Raw genomic sequence first — 22,171 nt, forward strand, 5'->3', positions numbered from 1 at the left:
CTGTAATTAGGTTTTGAAGGGATTCGATTGTCCTGCAGAGGAACTGTGATTTTAATCTAATAGAGGATGAGCAAGTGAGGTTATTTAAACAAAATAGGAGAGTGAAGTCATATTGATCTTTTAATTAGACTGCTGTGGAGGGAAGAGTGGATTGGTGGGGATAGCATTTAGAGGCAGGGCCCTTTAGTTGTGGTCACATTAAGAGTTAATAAATGCCTAAATCAAAGTGTTGGCCTTTTGACTTTAGTAGTGATTTCCCTCCATATGTTAACCCATTTTTGACTGTAGAGGTTTATTTCCTGATTTGTGATTTTCTCTCTGTATGCTTTCTGTTGCTTTTTCTCTGATAATTTTGCCAATTTCTTTCTTGTTAATGTATACGTAAGCTGTTTCTTTTGAAATGATGACCAGAAACACCGAAAATCCTTGCTGTCTTTAATCTTGAGAAATTTTTTGCTTGTTTTCTGCTTCTATCTCTTTTTGAAGACTCTGAATTTGTGGGTTTTTTTTTTTTTTTTTTAGAATAAAATAACATTCAAAATTCCTCCTCTACGTATCACTTGATGGCTTTTTAAAAATGGTCTTTTTTTGGTGGAATTTAATGTGAAAGATTTTGGGAAGAGAGTTTATTTTTGCTTTGAGATATATATTCCTGAGAAACCAGAGGGTACAAAAGGTGTTGTGTCATTATAAATGATGTCACATCCCTTTGGACAAATTAGATGAAGCCAGGTTCCCTTAATGGGAAAAAGTCTGTGAAAGTTGGTATGACATCCTTGTGCGAAACTTAAACACTTGTATACAATAAAAGATGACAGATATTTTTTCTTCTCTTTTTCCTTTTTTTTTCCTTTGTTTTTTATTTTCTTGAAAGGCAGAGAAAGAGAGAAATTTTGGTTGTTCATCTGCTCCCAGGCCAAAGCTGGGAGCCCAGATATCAACCTGTGCTGGGTGGAGGGACCCAAGTATTTGAGCCATCATACTGTTTTTCAGGGTATGCATTAGCAGGAAGCTGGAATTGGAAACAGAGCTGCCCTCAAACCCAGGCACCCCAGTATCGGATGTGGGCATCCCAAGCAGTGTCTTCAGTGCTGTGCCAAACATTCTGCCCCCAAATAATCTCTTTGTAATATCTTTTAAATTATTTTTAGAAGAGCTGGGTGTGTTTCATATTGCCTCATTAGATTATTAAACATTTGAAAACATACTGGAATGGAAGCAGATGGTAGATTTGGCGGGCAGTGGAAAAATAAAGGCTATAAGCCCTTAACTTACCTTTAAATAATGGTTATTTCATTTTTCGGTTGTTAGTTTCTTATAAATTGTTCTTTCACTTATCTCAGCAATCTGAATGTAGAAATGAGTCAATATGTACAGTTTTAATAACGAAAGGGAAGAAAGAAGCATAAAACATTTAGATGCTTTATTATTTCCTCAAGTAGTGTTCAGGTGGAAACATTTATATGTGTACAATATTTGTTTTGTAATTTATATTTAACTAAAAAGAAACAAAATACCTACTACTTGAACCTTAATTATTTACATGTTTCAGATTCTACTTCAGTGCCAGTTGTATGTTTTCTGCTTTGTTTTTCAAAAACGTATTTTAATTTCAAAAAGTAAAATTGCACTTGTTTCTGAAATCCAGATGTTTTCTTAGAAGTTTTGCTTTCTTTTAGGACTTAATTTCATAATGAATTGCTAGTTAAAATGATTTTACATTTTCTATAAAAAGGTACTCAACTTTGTTAAATATTTTATAGCATTAATGTGGCTCATAGATAACTAGGCCAATTTTGTATTGTTATGTTGTATTTGTAATCTCCTGGGAGAAAATGTATTTAGAACAACACCCTGTTCATAGTAAATAACTGTTATATAAGTTTTATTATTTTTAAGGATTTATTTATTTATTTGAAAGGTAGAGTTAGTGCAAACTGATGAAATCTTTACTTAATATGTACTAAATCGATCTTCTGTATATAAAGATAATTGAAAATGAATCTTGATGTAAATGGAATGGGAGAGGGAGTGGGAGATGGGAGAGTTGCGGGTGGAAGGGAAGTTATGGGGGGGAAAAGCCATTGTAATCCATAAGCTCTACTTTGAAAATTTATATTTACTTGGGGCCCGGCACCGTGGCTCACTTGGTTAATCCTCCGCCTGCGGCACCGGCATCCCATATGGGCGCCGGGTTCTGGTCCCGGCTGCTCCTCTTCTGGTCCAGCTCTCTGCTGTGGGCTGGGAGGGCAGTGAAGGATGGCCCAGGTGCTCGGGCGCCTGCACCCGCGTGGGAGATCAGGAAAAAGCACCTGGCTCCTGGCTTCAGATCTGCGCACCACTGGCCATGGCGGCCATTTGGGGGATGAACCAATGGAAGGAAGACCTTTCTCTCTGTTTCTTTCCCTCACTGTCTGTAACTCTACCTGTCAAATAAATAAAATTTAAAAAAAAAATTTATATTTACTAAATAAAAGTTTAAAATAAATAAATTAAAAAAAAAAAAAAGAAAGAAAGTTAGAGAGAGGCAGAGTTAGAGAGAGAGAGGTCTTCCATCTGCTCATTCACTCCCTAAATGGCCTCAATAGCCTGAGCTGGGCCTATCTGAAGTTAGGAGCTAGGAGCTTCTTCCAGGTCTCCACTTGGGTGCAGCGGCCGAAGGACTTGGGCTGTCTTTTGCTGCTTTTCCAGGCCATTAGTAGGGAGCTGGATGGGAAGTGGAGCAGCCAGGACTGGAATCAGAGCCCATATGGTATGCTGACACTTGGCAGGCATTGGCTTTACCACAGCACCATCCCCAAGTTTTATTATTCACGTAGTCTGGATACATTAATAGCTTATGGAGTAGAAGTAGGAAGGCCTAGGTGTCAGTTCAGAAATAGGAATCCATGAACTGAAAATTTTATTTGTTTACTCACAATGCATTTGATGTGATGAGGGATACAAAAGAAGCATGAGACTTCAGCTGTGGTTGTCACACTACCTGTACTAATGTGGTAGGTAGGGCGTAAAAATAAGTCTTGTTGGTTGTAGCCCTTTGCATTATTAAGAGTGAATATTTATTGAGCTCTTCTAAATGTTTTGTATATATTAATTCGATGATCTCATTAGAGCACTTTTGGGATAGACATCCCATTTTAAAGATGAAGAAAGAGAACAATAAAATGACTAACTTTGTCTTAACTTCTTTTAGCTACTGAGTGGCTTTCTTTCCTAAACCACAGTGCCAACCCTTCAATATCCCCTTTCTGTCGTGCATTCAGTACAGCACCAGAACTTTAGTAGGCCAAATCCCAAGCCTGCACTTTGTTTATCACCACATTGTACTATCAGTAGGCTATTAGGTGGCATTGGACAAGTTGCTTTACCTTTTCTGTGTATCAGTTTTCTCCTCTGAAAATGGATAGCCTGGATTGCCCTATGAAGGAATGAACATCAGGTTTATTCATGAGATTTTTTTTTTAAAGAAATATACATGCCTATGATTCTTGCTTGGGAATTTTGTCCCAGTAAAGTTGTGATTTATATATATGTGCATTCAAGTTAGTGTTACTGGATTAGATGAACACTGAGACTTTTTTCTCTAACATTATAAGAGATCTGATTAGAATGTTAGTGAACAAAGCTGAATTGTATAGTCGATGCTTAGAAAAAGGAAAAAGTAGGAGTTGAGTTGTCTGGAAAGTCTTGGATTTAAGGGAAATAACATGTAGTTCAGAAACTTTGCTTCTGTGAGTACAGGTGCTTCATGAACAGAAATATGATGTCCTGGTGCTGCTAATATGAATATAGGCTGTTTGTGTGTGTGTGTGTGTGTGTGTATGTCTGTTTCCCTGCCTGCCTACCTGCCTCCAGTAGGCAGATGATACTTGTCAAGGTCAGAGAGGTTTTAGTGAAAGAGAGAATGTACTTGATATGGGTGAGAGGGGTAGAGCAGGTAGGCAAGCCTGAGGAAAAAGCAGAGAAATTTTGGAGATGATGATGGATTTTGCAGGCTAAGCCAAAGAACTAGATAGTAGATGTCTCACAAGGAAACTGATGTCTCAAGAATGTTTTTTTATATCATTATGCTAGATATATTTCATAGGAAAGAAATTTGGGAGGAATGGATACTGAAAAGAACTTGGGTGCCGGCGCCGTGGCTCAACAGGCTAATCTTCCGCCTTGCGGCGCCGGCACACTGGGTTCTAGTCCCTGTCGGGGCGCTGGATTCTGTCCCGGTTGCCCCTCTTCCAGGCCAGCTCTCTGCTATGGCCCGGGAGTGCAGTGGAGGATGGCCCAAGTCCTTGGGCCCTGCACCCCATGGGAGACCAGGATAAGTACCTGGCTCCTGCCTTCAGATCAGCACGGTGCGCCTGCCGCAGTGTGCTGGCCGCAGCGGCCATTGGAGGGTGAACCAATGGCAAAGGAAGACCTTTCTCTCTCTCTCTCTCTCTCACTGTCCACTCTGCCTGTCAAAAAAAAAAAAAAAAAAAAACTTGGAATACTTGAGGTTTGTCCTAAACAAAGACTCAACTTGACAGTAGCAATGAAGAGATTTTTAAGGAAGTAAAGGATCTGGTTTGGTGTAGACTGGCATGCTGTCAATGTAATGCCAAAATACAGCAGTAGAGTAGGATTAAAAGACACTGGGTTTTAGTTTGCCTCTCACCAACTCTTGTTGTTCAGCATCCTCTCTCGCTCGCGCTCTCTCACTCTCCCCACCCCCCCTTTCTCCTTCCCACCCTCCCTTCCTTTTTGCCTTCCTGATTTTTTTATTTATCTGGAAGGTAGAGTTACAGAGAGGCAGAGAGGGAGAGCGAGGTCTTTCATGCACCAGTTCATTCCCCAAACGTCCACAGTGGCCAGAGCTGGGTCGATCTGGAGCCAGGAGCAGGGGCCCAAGGACTTGGGCCATCTTCTACTGCTTTCCCAGGCCATGGCAGAGAGCTAGATGGAAGTGGAGTAGCTGGTACTCAAACTGGCGCCCATATGGGATGCTGGCACTGCAGGTGGTGGCTTTACCCAATATGCCATAGCGCCGGGCCCTCGGTATCCCCTTTCTATCATGTATTCAATATCCTGAGATATTTACAGAGGCCTCCATGTGCTGCATCCTTTGCAGGATTCTGGCAGACAAAACATACAAAGCAGATGCTTTCTTGGAGCATATTATAGTTGAATGAATAAATTCTAGGTCCGAAAATTATTAATCTGTGAGATAAAATTCAAAGAGAGAAGGAAAGAGGTTTTTTTGTTTGTTTTGTTTGACTTGGACAACTTAGAGAATCAGAAGTGTTCAAAAAGAAATGGAAGAGTTGGCAAAATGAAAGACAAAGAGCAGTTAGAGTTCAGTGGAGTGGCTGAGTGGAGACTTTTTTTTTTTTTTTGACAGGCAGAGTGGACAGAGAGAGAGAGAGAGAGAGAAGGGTCTTCCTTTTGCCGTTGGTTCACCCTCCAATGGCTGCCGCGGCTGGCGCACCACGCTGATCCGAAGGCAGGAGCCAGGTACTTATCCTGGTCTCCCATGGGGTGCAGGGCCCAAGGACTTGGGCCATCCTCCACTGCACTCCCGGGCCACAGCAGAGAGCTGGCCGGGAAGAGGGGCAACCGGGACAGAATCTGGTGCCCCGACCAGGACTAGAACCTGGTGTGCCAGCGCTGCAAGGTGGAGGATTAGCCTATTGAGCCATGGTGCTGGCTAGAGTGGAGACATTTTTTAGGCCCTTAAAAATGTAAACTTGAATGTGGATAAGATTTTTGAGGCAGTACATTTGACTGTTGAATCAGAACATTGAGCTTCAGCAGATAATTAGAATTAATGGCAGGTTAGGATATAAAAACAGAACATACTATAGTGTCAGTAATGCTTTTCTGTGTTGCATCAATGAAATTACAGGCCAATTAGTGAAACAGTTCTCTGATAGAATTTGATATGTGTCATATTTAAGCTAAGAGAACCCAAAATCTGTCCTATATCAGGATGAATATTAAAGTTTGGAATTATTGATACTCAGAGGTCTGGGTAGAAGCAACTGTAAGAACATAGAGCTTTCTTCAGCTAAGCTATGACTTGACTGCCGGCTGTTCAGGTAGCTGCATGGGAAGAAGGCACTGTGTGTTCTTGCTTACCAGTAGATAGATGACGCAGAAGAGAAGCAACCTTATCGATACTAGGTTAAGAAAAATAATTTTTTTCTTAATTTGGTGCTTTATTTCTCTCTTGGTTTTATTTTGTGTTTTATCCTGTTCAGAATTTAGTGAGAACTATGATTTTTTAAACATATATTTATTTATTTATTTGAAAGAGTTACACAGAGAAAGAGAAGGAGAAGGAGAGGCAGAGAGAGAGAGAGAGAGAGAGAGGTCTTCTATCTGCTGGTTTACTCCCCTGCTGGCCGCAATGGCCAGAGCTGTGCTGATCTGAAGCCAGGAGCCAGAAGCTTCTTCTGGGTCTCCATGTGCGTGTAGGGGCCCAAGCACTTGGGTCATCCTCTGTTGCTTTCCCAGGCCATAGCAGAGAGCTGGGTCAGAAGTGGGGCAGCCGAGGACTTGAACCAGTGCCCATATGGGATGCTGGCACTGCAGGTGGCAGCTTTATATGCTATGCCACAGCACAAGCCCCAAAAAAGTATTTTGGTGCTTTTTAAGCAAAAGTATTGGAAATCCAGTGATCTTTTGATCTTGTTTTATTAGCAGTGACCACAGTGGCTTTCACGCTATTCACCCATTTCCCACAATCTTTAAATACTTCATAGAATTTTTGTAAATTATTTTCAAATTTTCAGGCAAAATTTTGTGGTTTCAAAAATCACAATTTTCTTTATTATGTTAATTACACAGCTTTAATTGAATGACAGTATATTCCTATACTAAGTATTATTACATTTAAACTTAGTTTAGAATTCTTCATTGCATGATTCAGTTCTTTTATCACAGAGTATTCTCTGATTAAAAACGCTCCTTTTTTTTAGCACTTATCAAAAGCTGTTCTAATCCATAGTCAAGGTAACAGCTGAAAGATCACTGTACTGGAAACAGGACAGTAGGTTCTCTGCCTTGGAGGTGCTCAATCCTATGTGGGAAACAAACAAACAAACAAAAAAACAGATTAATTTCAGTTCAGAGTGTGTAGTAAGTGCCCAGATTGCTGAATTGCTATGGGAATTTTTTAGGGAGGTCCATGACTACTAAACCCCTACATGTGGAAATTAGGAAATGTCTCCTGGTCTGTAACTAGTTTCTGCCCCCAGATAAAAGAAGAAGAAGGGCTGTCAAGTTTTGGATTGTGGGGAGTTAGAGGAGGACCAAAGCTTCTAGGAAGGAACATTCTAGGAAGAGGAAATAGCATGAGCTGGAGATTTGGAAGCATGAAACAACATAGTCTGTGTTCGGGTAACAACTTCTGTATCCCTGAAACAAAGTGAGAGGCAGGGATTGGGTGAAGCTGAAGACTTAGACAATGAACAGACTATTACAGAGTTTTAAAATATGTGGAGAGGAGCTTGATTTTTTTTTTTTTTTTTTTTGACAGGCAGAGTTAGACAGTGAGAGAGAGAGACAGAGAGAAAGGTCTTCCTTCCGTTGGTTCACTCCCAAAATGGCCACTATGGCCGGCGCGTTGCGCCACTCCGAAGCCAGGAGCCAGGTGCTCCCTCCTGGTCTCCACGTGGGTGCAGGGCCCAAGCACTTGGGCCATGCCCCACTGCCTTCCCAGGCCACAGCAGAGAGCTGGCCTGGAAGAGGAGCAACCAGGACAGAATCCGGCACCCCAGCAGGGACTAGAACCCTTGGGTGCCAGCGCTGCAGGCAGAGGATTAGCCAAGTGAACCTCATGCTGGCCAGGAGCGTGAATTTTGTCACGTAGATAATGGAGTCTATAAAAAGTCTCAAGCATGTAAATGGCAGTCTGATAATTTAGTGTTAGCTTTTTGGCAATGATGTATAAGGATTGACTTGTAGAGGCTGCAAGACAGGAATTTGGGAGATCTGTTTAGAATGTTGCTCTAGGTAAGAGTTAGGAAGTTTGAGCTAAGACAGTCATGATGGAGTTTTAGAAATGTACTAAAGAAATTTGAGTGAAGTAGAGATGGTAAAGGAGAGGTGAAGGAAAAGGAGTAATTACAAATGTTTTTCAAGTTTTTAATTAGAGGATTGGGTTTATAACAGTACCACATAGTGGATCAGGGATCTAGGAAGAAGAAATTTGGAAAAGGAAAAATAATCTGTTCAACTTGTTTTGATATATCTTAGACCACGAAGGGAGATCCAATTTTAAATGAGCTTTATTCCTTCCCAGCATTAATTTAAGGTATCACTGAAGGATTTGAAGGAATGGACTAGCCAGGAAAAAACAAGAGCTAAAGATAAGTGAAAGTTTTGGAAGTTGTCAGCTAAAAATCTATGAGAGTGGGTTAAATCTCCCATGCCATATATAAAGAGAAGACTCAGAACATAACTCTGAGAGCAGCAGAATTTATTTAAATAGTGAACAGAAGCAGCATATAAAAAAATCAGAAGTCAGAGAGATGAGATGCTTAGATGTATCATTTTACAGATTAAGAAGGAAGAGGGTTTTAAGTGCAAGCAGTAGTCAGAGGTTCCACATGCATCAGGGAAATATAAAAGCTAAATCCTTCCATACCATGCCAGTTTCAGTGATATACTGAAGGTAGAAATTAGATTTCAGTAGGTTGAGAGCTAATTAGAGGGTGAAGAAGTTGAGACTATGGGTATACACCTTGAGAATTGGTCAAAGAAAGGGTACTTTAGTGGCTGATAAGAACTAACATTGAGTGCCTTTTCTGTCTTACACTAAGCACAGTATATGCTTTTATTTCACTTCCTCTTAATCTCTCCAGTCAATAATGTTGATTTTGAGGCATTTGTAGGTTTTGTAACCTACTTAAGACCATGTAATTAGTATGTGGGGGACCTGGGGTTAAAATTTAAGTCTTTTGACTCTAAAGTTTATGCCCTCAGCCACTACAATGTACTATGTTCATATTTACTATAATCCCAATAATACAGTCATGAATTATTGCATCAATATACCTCCTTTGTTTTTATTTTTGTATTTTTGTGTTATGCTGTAAGCAGCCTTCACCAATTTTTGAGTGAATGGATGTGTTATTTTCTCAGCTGTCTTTTAATTTATGTGTTTACCAGAAAATAAATACAAAATGTAAGATAGAGATCAGCAGCTTTAGAGAGATCTAAGTTTGCATTCACAAACTGAGTGACTTCAGAGCAAATTACTTAGCTCTTGAACTTTTGGTTCCTTATTTCTAAAAATTAGGCTAATACTTTAATCCAAAATTCTTGGCACACACAGAGAGACCCAGACACACACACACACACATGCACACACTCCACCTTCCCCTACCTTCTGACCTCCCTTCCACAGAGATAGCTTCCTTTCTCTGGTTCACTCCCCAGATGGCCACAGTGGCAAGTGCTGGGCAGGCTGAAGCCAGGATCCAGGAACTTCATCTGGGTCTCTCACATGGGTGTCAGGGGCCCAAGCACTTGGTCCATCTTCTACTGCTTCCCCAGACCATTAGCAGGGAGCTGAGTAAGAAGTGGAGCAGTTGGGACATGAATCAGCCCCATATGGGATGCTGCCATTGCATGTCGTGGTTTTACCTGTTATGCCACAACACTGGCCCCAGGATAATAAGATTTAATGTCTATTGGCTATTTTCTTCCCAGCTGTGGACATTAGGCCTTACACACACACACACAATTCCTGATTATAAAACTAATGTAGGGACCAGTGCTGTGGCGTAGCGGGTTAAAGTCCCAGCCTGCAGCACTGGCATCCTATATGGGCACCGGTTCTAGTTCCGGCTGTTCCTCTTCCGTTCCAGCTCTCTGCAGTGATCTAGGAAAGCAACTCCTTGGGCCAAGCAACTCCTTGGGATGCTGTACCCGCATAGGAGACCTGGAAGAAACTCCTGGCTCCTGGCTTCAGATCAGCTCAGCTCTGGTCATTGCAATCATTTGAGGAGTGAACCAGTGGAATGGAAGACCTCTCTGGCTCTACCTTTCTCTGTAACTCTGCCTTTCAAATAAATAAATCTTTAAAAAAAACAAAAAGACTAATCTAATGGATGCTCATAATAAATTTTATGAAGTACAGAAAGGGATAAATACACAGAGGGTACAAAATCACAGAATTCCTAATACCCACATTTTTGAAGGTTTTCTTGCAAACTTTTTGTTGGTTAAATATATAGTCAGTAGTTCCTCTTTATCTGCTGGGGATATATTCCCATGACCCCTGATAATGCTGACCCCTATATACATTCTATGATTTTTCTTTTACATAATCCTATAATAAACTTCAATTTATAAATCATGTACAATAAGACAATAACAGCTAATAATAACAGGACAATTACACTAATCTGTAATAAAAGTTATGTGAATGTGCTTTCTCAGAATTTTTTGTTTGCTTTCATTTTGTCACTTAGAGGCAAGATTTTTACGACATTTCTGAATTGTCAGCATTCCTACATTTTTGCTTTGGGGCCATTTAAGTAAAATAAGGGTTACAAGAACACAAACATTATGATACTGTGACAGTTAATTTGATAACCAAGATCAGTATTAAGTGATTAACAGGCAGGTAAGGTATACAGCTGGATACTATGTACAAAGGGTTGAATTAACACATATTACAAACAGGATGTTACAGGATTTCATCGTGTTACTCAGAATGAGGTATATTTCAGACTTGTGAATTGTTTATTTCTGTATTTTTCCATTTAATATTTTTGGACCACAGTTGACTACAGATATCTGAAACCATGAAAAGGGAAACTGCTTAAAGGAGGACTACTTAAGTATAAATTTTTGTGCTGTAATTTAACATAAAAATTTTACAATAAAATTAATGTTGTTTTACTTTTTTGTAACATTTTCCGCAAAATTTTAATACATATTATGTTCTCATAGTTCAGAATTCAATAGTAATTTAGTGAAACATATCTGTTTCCCTTGACACATAGCTACCCACTACTCCCTGGAGGCATGCAAGAAAATGCTGTTTTAATAAAATTCTTCCAGAGAAATTCATGCACATAAAAATGTACACAAATGGTATAATATCACATGTATTATTGTACCTTGAACTTTCCCTTCTTTATTTTTTTAGTTTTAATGTATTCATAGTTAATTTAAAAAGTCAGAGTACTAAGAGGTTGTGTTGACCTCTTCCTCCCACTCCCCTCCACATCTCAGAAGCAATTTCCTTCTTTCTTTTGCCTTACTTGTTTATTGGAAAGACAGAGTAACAGAGAGGGGGAGTCAGGCAAAGAAATCTTCGATCTTCTGGATCATTCTCTAAAAGCCCACAACAACCAGGACTAGGCCAGTCCAAAGCCAGAAGCCAGAAGCCAGGAACTCCATCCAGGTCTCCCATGTGGGTGGCAGGAACTCAAATATAATCTGCTGCCCTTCAGGCACTTGAGCAGTAAACTGGATTGGGAACACGAAATAGCTGGGACTTTAAGCAGACTATCCAGTATAGGGTATGGTATCCCAAGTGACCCTTAGCTTGCTGTGCCACAAAACCAATTATTACACTATATTTATGGAAGTATAGTATGATAATTTGATACATTCATATAATATGATGATCAAATCAGGGCTATTACTATTTTCATCTCAAAACATTTAGCATTTCTATGTGTTGGGATATCTAGTTATTTTAAAATACATCATAAATTGTTGTAGATTGTGCTTACCCTACTGTGCCATAGGATATTGAAACTGATTCCTCCCGCTAACTGTATTTTACTATGTATTACTTAACTTCTTCCCTTTCCCTTCTAAAACTACTCTACTGTTTTCCATTTGATCAAATATTTTGTCTTCCACAAATGAGTGAAAAAATGTACCCTATTTATTTCACTGAACAGGGCGTCCTCCAGTTCCATCAGTGTTGCTGCATAGATGGATTCTTTTTTTTTTTTTTTAGCTGAATATTCCATTCTTTATTTTTCTATATATTTTATTCATTTATCCATCAATGGATACCTTGATTGATTCCAAATCTTGGCTGTTGTAAATAGTTCTACAGTAAACACGAGTGTGCATTAATTTCTTTTTCTCTGCCTTTCAAATCAAATAATTTTAAAAATGTGTTTAAAAATATAGAGAGAAATCTTGACTATTTCTGGATTACTTTTTTTTTTTAAAGATTTATTTATTTGAAAGTCAGAGTTACACAGAGAGAGGAGAGGCAGAGAGAGAGAAAGAGAGGTCTTCCATCTGCTGGTTAACTCTCAAATTGGCCACAATGGCCGGTGCTGCACCGATCTGAAGCCAGGAGCCAGGAGCCTCTTCTGGGTCTCCCTCGCGGGTACAGGAGCCCAAGAACTTGGGCCATCTTCCACTGCTTTCCCAGGCAATAGCAGAGAGCTGGATAGGAAGTGGAGCAGCCAATTCTTGAACTGGCGCCCATATGGGATGCCAGCACTTCAGGATGCTACAGCGTCGACCCCCTGGCTTACTTTTTATATAAAATTTCCTATTTTACCTCCTCAGTATGTTGTTTTCTTTTGAATGTTAGTTTTTTGAATTGTGTGAAGTTGGTACTTTTTTCAAGCAAAAGAATTATCAAATATTAGAAGTTTCAAGCAGTTCTAATAGAATATTTTTTCTTTTAAAGATTTATTTTATTTATCTGAAAGTTAGAGAGAGAGACAAGGGTAGAGAGAGAGATTGATTCCATTCCTTGGTTCAATCCCCAATTGGCTGCAATGGCCAGGGCTGTGACAGGCCAAAGTCAGGAGCTAAGAGCTTCTTCCAGATCATCCACTTGCAGGGGCCCCAGCACTTAGGCCGTCTTCCACTGCTTTCCCTGGCACGTTAACAGGAAGCTGGATCAGAAGTAAAGCAGTTGAGACTCAAACCACTGCCCATATGGAGTGCTGGCATTGTAGGCAGCAGCTTAACCTGTTTTGCCACAATGCTGGCCTCAGAAAATTTTTTTAAAGGATTTATTATATTTATTTGGAAGGTAGAATCACAAAGAAAGGGAGAAACAGAGAGGGAGGGTAGGAAGGAAGGAAGGAGAGAGGAAGTTGTGGAGGGATTGATTGACTTATCTGTATTCGTCTTTTGGTTCACTTCACTCCCCATTTGGCCTCAACGGCCAGGGCTGGGCCAGACTGAAACCAGGAACCTGGAACTCCATCTGGGTCTCCCATGTGGGTAGCAAGAAGTTAGGCTCTCTGCTGCTTTCCCAGCACATTAGCAGTAAGCTGGATCTGAAGTAGAACAGTCCAGACTCAAACCCATGGTCATGGGATGCTTATTGTCCCAGGTGACAAATGAAGCCACCGGGCCATGACATCAGTTCCAGGAGATTTCTTGCTAAATTAATATCTTGGTATTCTGTTATTTTTATTATAAATGACAATTTTTGTTATTTTTTAGAGCTGGTTATTTTGTTCTGAATATAGAGTCTGTTGTTTGTAATTTTATACCTTGGAATCTAGTTTTTACATCTAGGATTTCTTTTAGTAAATGATTCTTTTGAATTTTCTACTTGTATAAACTTATGTTTAGGATGTCATTGGCACCTGGTACTTTCTGAGAAGGTTAGCCCTTTGACAACTTTCTCTGATCTGTCTATGAAAATATGATAATTATCAGATACTTCTTTGGTGAAGCCTTTCTTGTTGTACCTTCATGGAATTTATGATACTTTACTTGGAATGCAGATACTATTTATATTTTTCTTAGAGATTTAAATAAAAATCCCTTGTCCTAAGTACATTTATCTTCATTATTAAATTGTTAAATTCTTAAGAGTATTAGGATAGCAATAGTATTATTAGGAGAGCAATAGTATTAAGATAGCCTCTAATTCTGATCCTTATAGAGAATATGTTGACTTAACAGTTTTTCTTTTCTTACCCACCTACCCACCTACCTTTCCTTCATTCCTTCCTTCTTTCTTCTCTTCCTTCCCTTCTGTTTTTCTATTTTGTTGGTGATTGTGGTGATGGGTGTTTTACAGGCTTCCCAGTTGGCATGTATGTTGTAAAGAGAGTTCTTCAACTTCAGCATCATCATATTACTCTCAAGATGACAATTGTGCTTTAGAAAATGAAGATGTACAATTCCAGAAAAAGGTACTTTAAATAATGTTGACATTTGATGTATGTTTTAGTTTTTGAAGACTGACAGCATTCAAAATGAGCAATTTAAAAAATACTATGCCATAATTTTTGGTAGAAACTGGTATATTGTTAAATCTGAAGAGTTACTAAGGCAATTTTGAAATTATGATAACGTGGAATTTAGAATTTCATTATCACCCTTAGGCCCCCACTAATGCATGTTCAGAGAATAATGCATGTTCAGAGAACTGAAAATTAGTGCTCTTCTTTTTAATGCTCTAAACCGGGAGTGAGAAACTTTTTTTATGTAAAGGGCCATTCGGGTACTTTATTTATTTATTTATTTTAATTTTTAAAGATTTATTATTTATTTGAAAGTCAGAGCTACAGAGAGAGAGAGGGAGAGACAGAGACAGATCATCCATCTGCTGGTTTATTTCCTGGATGGTGGAAACTGCTGGAGCTGGGCCAGCCAGTAGCTTCATCTGGATCTTGGGGGCCCAAGCACTTGGGTCATCTGCTGCTGCTTTCCCCAGGCCACCAGCAGGGAGCTGGATCATGGGACATGAACTAATGCCCATTTGGAATGCCAGCATCTCAGGAGGTGGCCTAATTTACTACATTACAGTGCTGACCCTATTTGGATATTTATTACATTATTCGTGGGCCATACAAAATTATCAACTTAAAAATTAGTAGGTTTATTCAATTTTGAGTCCCACCTGTGATTGTCTTGGCAGGGCCAAACCAATTAATTTCATGTGCCTTATATGACCTACAGGTCTGATATTCCCTACCCCTGTGATACTTAGAATATTTCTAAGGAAACTCTTATCTTATAAATTAAAAGCTATTAGAAATGAATATTATGAAGAGAACCTGCCATCAGTGGCTTTATAGTTTGTTTCGTATAATTAAGCACAGTGACTAGGTAGAGTCCAAAATATCTGATGGTCTCTAAATTTTTATTTTATCACTTTAAATGGTAAAAGGTGAGTATCAACTAAGTTTAGCTTTTGTTTCAAAGTACAGTGTGTTTACAGAAGTAATTTTTTAAAAATTATTTTTTTTTTATTTGAAAGGCAGAGTTACTCAGATTGGGAGAGACAGAGATCTTCCATCTACTGGTTCACTCTCCAAATGACTGCAGTATCTGGGGCTAGGGCTGGGGCTAGGGCTGGGGCTGGACCAGTCTAAAGCCAGGAGTCAGAAGCTTCATCTGGCTATCCCATATGGGTTTCAGGGACCCAAGTACTTGGGCCATCTTCTGCTGCTTTTCTAGGTGCATTAGCAAGGAGCTGAGTCAGAAGTGGAGCAACTGGGACTCGAACTGGTGCCTGTATGGCATGCCAGCTTTTCAGGCAGTGGCTTAACCCACTACACCAAGATACTGGCCCCTAGAAATAATTTATACCAACAATAAATTTCATATTTATATCTGATTCTCCTCCAAAAGAATCAACTTATATTTCTTGTGAAAATGTTCAGACTTTTTCTGAAGGTATAGATAAATGAATATTTTCTTTCCACTAAAATGTTATATAAATATTCTCTACAAATCGACTTCTTTCCCAGTGATATCTTTCTTTTTTTTTTTGACAGGCAGAGTGGACAGTGAGAGAGAGACAGAGAGAAAGGTCTTCCTTTTGCCGTTGGTTCACCCTCCAATGGCCGCTGCGGTAGCGCACTGTGGCCGGCGCACCGCGCTGATCCGATGGCAGGAGCCAGGTGCTTCTCCTGGTCTCCCATGGGGTGCAGGGCCCAAGCACTTGGGCCATGCCCCACTGCCTTCCCAGGCCACAGCAGAGAGCTGGCCTGGAAGAGGGGCAACCGGGACAGGATCGGTGCCCCGACTGGGACTAGAACCCGGTGTGCCAGCGCTGCAAGGCGGAGGATTAGCCTAGTGAGCCGCGGCGTCAGCTTCCCAGTGATATCTTTCCATAGTAATATATTCTTCTGAATAATTTTTTATTCCATCATATAGATGCATCATAATTTATTCATGATTTCTTTACTAACACACTTTTGCATTGTTGCTCAGATGTGTTTGTGTGTCAACATACATATTTGTTACATTCACATGCTTGGATTTTTTTGGGGGGGTCATGATATTTGGAATAAATTATTTAAACTTTTGAGTTATGTGTAGAATATATTTCTGGGATGGAGCATTTAAAATTTTGAAAACTTAGTAAAATGCCTCAAAAAACTATAATTATATGATTTCCTGTGTAGTCTATATAAGACTTAGATCTAATCTCTTCTTTGATGAGATATTTGGAGACCAAATATTGTAAAAATTAATTTAAGCAAACCATTGTGTGTGTGTGTGTGTGTGTGTTGGGGGTGGGGGGCAAGAGAGAGATTGAGTAAATGTAGATTTTCAGTAAACATGTAGGTATTTGTGCTCAGTAAACATGTAGATATTTGTGAAAGGCTCAGGTAAGCAAAGATGGATATAAAATTTGCTTTTATGAAAAATAACTCTAGAAGATATCTTTAAAGACATATGGTATCTGAAATCCTAGCTTGAATATGAATAGAAAACACGCATGTAAACAAAAGTAATTAGGGTTAAGGGCATACCAGGTAGTTCTTTGCTGTACAGAAAGAGGTAGTTTTTAATACCTCTTTAAGACTGTTTTATGAAACAATTTTATCAGTCTTTTTTCTTTGTTGTAATATAGGATGAAAGAGAGGGGCCTATCAGTGCTGTGTTACTGGAAAAATCAGGTTCAAATTTGCCTGTTCCTCCAGAAGAACATAAATTAAAAGATGACCACATTGTGGATTCACAAGTAAGCCATTTTAACAATATGCCCTTTCAAACTGCTTTATAAACTTTTCTTTGGTCCTCATTGTGTACTTTTTTTGTTTTTTAACTACCATATAACAGGACAGTACTTTCTAGTAGTACTGCTTTTGAGAATGTGTATAATTACAGATTTAATAATAAATATGATTATTTTGTATGTAGTAACAGTTTTAGTATAAGTCTTAATTTCCTGTCAGTTTCCCTGTGGGCTCATTATCTTGTCTATTTAGATTTTCAGATATCAAACTTATTTTCTAATCTTTAATTACAATTGAAGGAAGTATATGTAGAACATAAGGTATTTTGATACCAGTATTTTCACATAGTATGATATATGAATTAATAGATTACAAGTTAAAATATTTTTTCCCTTTTTCTCTCATTTTTACATTCTGAGTATTGTTTTCTATTTTGTACAACAGACTTTATGTAAGATGTTAAAATGCTGAGGCATCTGGAAACCATTTAATATCAGTAATGGCTTAAGGATGAGAATAATTGATGTGGAGACCAACTAAGGAAATATCTTAAATTTTTAAAAAACAAAAAAATTTCAGCTCAGGACGAGAGAGAATATATCCCCTTCACTCTGATATCTCTAATATAGCTAAGACTGTTTTGTAACTTACTGGGTTATCTAAGGTGGTAAACCTTAATTTTATTAGATTCTGGAAGACATTTGTCAAGGGTTTATGCATAGGAATATTAGAAAAATGAGACTTCACCCTTACAATTGTATGAATAGTCTTGCCATTATTCATTTTCTAGAATTTTTATTATGATATACTCTTGCTCAAATGCTTTGAAGTACTTACCACACGTTGTTTACCTATGCTTATTGATATAGTCCCTGTTAGCCACATGTGGCTATTGAGCACTTGATATGTCCAAATTGAGAGTTACTAAAAGTAGAAAATGCACATTGAATGTTGAAGATTTAGTTGAAATAGAAGAATGTAGGGGCCGGCGCTGTGGCGTAGCAGGTAAAGCTGTCACTTGCAGTGCCGGAATCCCATATGGGTGCTGGTTGAGTCCTGGCTGCCCCATTTCCGATCCAGCTCTCTACTATGGCCTGGGAAAGCAGTAGAAGATGTACCAAGTCCTTGGGGCCCTGCATCAGTGTGGGAAACCCGGAAGAAGCTCCTGGCTCCTGGCTTTGGATCAGCTCAGCTCTGACTGTTGCAGCCAATTGGGGGGTGAACCAGTGGATGGAAGACCTCTCCCTCTGCCTCTCTCTGTGTAACTCTGACTTTCAAATAAAATAAATAAATCTTTATAAAAAAGAATGTAAAATATCAGATATTAAAAAATGTTGAAGTACATATTGAAATTATAATACTATATTTTAAAATAATGCAATTTAAGCCCTTTTCTCAAGGCCTTTACCACAGAAACACAAACTGTATTCTTTTGTATTTTACTTAGTATAAATTATTCTCCAAATAATCGTGCTTTGTATTCTCCTGACTGTATGCCTTGTATTTTCTTTCTGCTCCTGTACTGGTCCTTCCCATCTTCATGGTTTATGGCTTACCTCTTGTATCTGTAATAGTTCAGGGATGGGGAATGTCCAGCTTGCATACTGTAAAGACTGTGAAATCATTTGGTCTGGCCCTGCAAAGACAACTGTAGGTGGGACTTAAAATTCAATAAGTCCAAATTTTTAGGTTGATTATTTTGTATGGCTTGGGAATGATGTTATAAATGTCCAAATGGACCTTGGCACAAAAATGATTCCCCACACCTGGTCTGTAGTTTTTCTTTTTCTTGAACTGAATGTGAGCTTCTTCCAGTTGATACTCACGGAGCATTTAACTGCGTATTCTTTGCTGAGTACTGTGTTAGACACTGGGGATAGTAAGGAAGATAGTCTTTATTCACGGCATTTATAGTTGAAGAGAGACATAAATAATAGCAATTTAAATGTTATAGAAGCTGGGAGAAACATCTACAGGGAATGATGGAGGTATAGAAGGAGAATGACTAATGTTTAGGGTTGTAGGGAAGTAGGTGTTGATAGATAGAGGTTTTCATATATGAGTAAGTGTTAACTGGATTTCAGATTGTACTTTGGAGGGGTGAATGGCCCAGGGCATTTAGGACTGAAAGAGCAATGAGAATTATTTATTACTCTATAATATTAAGTGTCCATGTCTTATATTGTTGTTTATTGATACATTTTTTTTTAAAGACTTGTTTATTTTATTTGAAAGAGTTACATAGAGAGAGAGGTCTTCCATCTGCTGATTCACTACCCAATTGGCCGCAGTGGCCAGAGCTGTGCTGATCCGAAGCTAGGAGCCAGGAGCCTGGAGCCTCTTCTGGGTTGCCCACACGGGTGCAGGGGCCTAAGGACTTGGGCAGTCTTCTACTGCTTTCCCAGGCCATAGCAGAGAGCTGGGTTGGAAGTGGAGCAGCCAGACTTGAACTGGCATCCATATGGGATGCCAGCACTGCGGGCAGCAGCTTTACCTGCTATGCCACAGCGCCAGTCCCAATTGATACATGTTAATATACTTACATTGGATTTTTTGTTGTTACTAGCATTCATTAATTACAGTCAGAGGAAAGTGTTTATAGATCCTAGTACAAAATAAGAAATAGGAAAGGAGAATGAAACAAACTTTTTTTTGTACTTCATGAAATGCCATGAAAATACGTACATCTGTATTTTAAGATGAAATGTATTCTGTAGGATGATAAAGTTGGAAGAATTTTTATAAAAGTAATTTTTAAGTGATCATTCTTTAAAATTTTTCAGCTTTGTATAAACTCCTGTCAGCTAAAAAGATGGTTTATTAATCTCAACATTGAATAGTGCCTTTTTGTTTTTTAACAGAATACAAAGAAGTTAAGTGCATCGATAATTGAGACACTCCCTGCAGTTGATTTACATGCAGATTCTTCCAGTGTGGTTGTGGAAAGTGAAAATGTTGAAAATATTTCCAGTTCATCTACCTCAGAAATCACTCCAGTCTCAAAGCTTGAGTAAGTCATTACACAGTGAAAATCAACAACAACAAAATCGAAAACAAACAAAAATCCTTCATAGTTAATGAGAAAAATTTCTTAATATTGAGCCAGACATCTTTCAGACTTTGGAGTTTTTTTGATTTTGGAACATTTACATAGATGTTAGTAGTTGGCCATTTTTGATTTTTGGATTAGGGATACTCAACCTGAGGATAAGGCAGCATGATACTTAAGTTTGAAGTTTGGGCTAATTTATAATGCCAGTGTTGTATATGCATGTTTTATTTATTTGAAAGACAGAGAAACAGAAAGATAGAGAGCTCCCATCCACTGGTTCACTCTCCTAAATACCCACAATGTCTCTGGCTGGGGCCAAAGCCAAGAACCAGGAACTCATTCCAGGTCTCCCGTGTGGATGGCAGGGACCCAACTACCTTCGCCTTCACCTGTTTTTTGCGTTAACAGGAAGCTGGAATTAGGAGCAGAACTAGATCCTGGACCTAGCTACTTGATGTGGAATGTGGGATCCCATGCAGTGTTTTAAGTACCAGGCCAAATGCTTACTCTGGTGTATATGTGTTTTGAATATGGTCTTAGAATGAGCTTAGTTATTTTGCTACGTACATGAAGTTGATTAGCTCATAACCTACGCAGTCTCCATAGTGTAGATAAAATGAGGTTCTGCTTTGGACACAGTGCTTATTTGAATAATGAGCCCAATAATTGTAAAAACTCAAATGTCAGGTTATTCATTTCCATTAATTACCACTGACATTCCATTCATAGTTATGTCTTTGACTAGCTAGCTATCTTTTTTCAAACTTGGTACTACGTTTTCAAAATATTTAAATTTAAATTTTCCTTAATTTAGTTTATCTGTTATGTATATTTTTAGTGCTTTTCAACAGTAGTCCAAAGAACAATGTGAAATGCTCATTACTTTAAGTGAGTTATATCATATGAGTAATATTATTAATATGATTAGTAATAAGTTTATCATATGAGTAATATAGAGTGCAAGAAGAATATGTGATATGTAGTTCAATACATGTGTGAGTTAATATCATTATTATTATCATCACTACATTTTTTATCACAGGCACTTTTTAATCACCTGTCTCAAATATGTAAGGGACTAGCTGGCAGAAATTGTACAGGCAGATGTTAACAGCATTTACCAACCTGTCATAGTAAGGGATGAAGGAGCAGAAGACATATTGAGAAATAGAACTTAAAATTTTTCAATTTAAATACTTAGTTCAGGAAGGATTTGTCTCTCTCTCTGTCTCTCTGTCTCTAGTGCATCCTATTTTCCATTATACTAAACATGACTATTCAGTGAAATGAAACTGAAACATTGAAAAGCATTTGGGTATATATTTTTAAATGAAATTCTACAAGTGCCTTAGAACTTCAGAGAAATGTCTTAATAGGTGACTTTTGATGCTGTGGCCATAGGTCTAATGTTGTAGAATTAATATGCTAATAGAGACCACACTTTGGAGAAGATATATTTGGAAAATTTTTAAGAATATAATTTTTGATAAGACCAAATATTAACTTATTTTATTATTTTTTAAAAGATTTGTTTGAGGGGCAGAGTGATAAAGAGACAGAGAGATCTTGGATCTGCTGGTTCATTGCTCACATGGCCATAACACCCTTTCCTGAAACATCTGGATCTCCCACATGAATGGCAGGGATTCAAGTACTTGAGCCATAGTTTGCTGCTTCCAGGGTGCATTAGCAGGAACCTGGATGGAAGTGGAGTAGCCGGGTTGTAAACCAGCACTCTGATATGGGAGGTAGACATCCTAAGTGGTGGCCTAAATGACTGCACCACGACACCCACCCACTATAATATTTTATTTTAAAATTTAGTAATTAGTTAGAAGTTGGAGAATAACAGGTTGAGTCAAAAGTTGACTGTACATGACTTAAAATTAGTGAATTTTTGAAAACATTCTGCATAACTGTAAAGCATTTTTTTCTTTGGCTTAGATTAGGTATTTTAAATCATTCATAGCATTTTAAACTTATTTTGAATGAAATCTGGTAAATTACTAGATTGTCTTTTTGTTTGTTCTTTTAGTGAAATAGAAAAATCTGGTACTATCCCTGTAGCCAAACCAAGTGAAACTGAACAATCTGAAACTGATTGTGATGTTGGTGAGGCCCTTGAAGCAAATGCTCCTGTTGAACAACCTTCCTTTGTCAATCCATCAGAAAGGTGGGTATGAGCAATTTTTGTCCTTGGTGGTTTTTTTTT

The 22,171-nt window shown here is 38.5% G+C and overlaps 1 protein-coding gene across 2 annotated transcripts in view; it reads left to right on the forward strand.

Moving 5' to 3' along the window:
• SUCO (SUN domain containing ossification factor) overlaps positions 1-22,171 on the forward strand; it is a 105,221-nt gene that overhangs the window by 6,498 nt on the left and 76,552 nt on the right. For both annotated transcript variants that reach the window (XM_062192793.1, XM_062192794.1), the window contains exons 2-5: positions 14,012-14,126; positions 16,802-16,912; positions 19,769-19,917; positions 21,995-22,132. In XM_062192793.1, coding sequence (XP_062048777.1) covers positions 14,012-14,126; positions 16,802-16,912; positions 19,769-19,917; positions 21,995-22,132 — 513 coding nt within the window. The remainder of the gene's footprint in view (positions 1-14,011; positions 14,127-16,801; positions 16,913-19,768; positions 19,918-21,994; positions 22,133-22,171) is intronic.

The sequence above is a fragment of the Lepus europaeus genome, chromosome 5 (assembly GCF_033115175.1).
Source record: "Lepus europaeus isolate LE1 chromosome 5, mLepTim1.pri, whole genome shotgun sequence".
Classification (NCBI taxonomy): domain Eukaryota; kingdom Metazoa; phylum Chordata; class Mammalia; order Lagomorpha; family Leporidae; genus Lepus; species Lepus europaeus.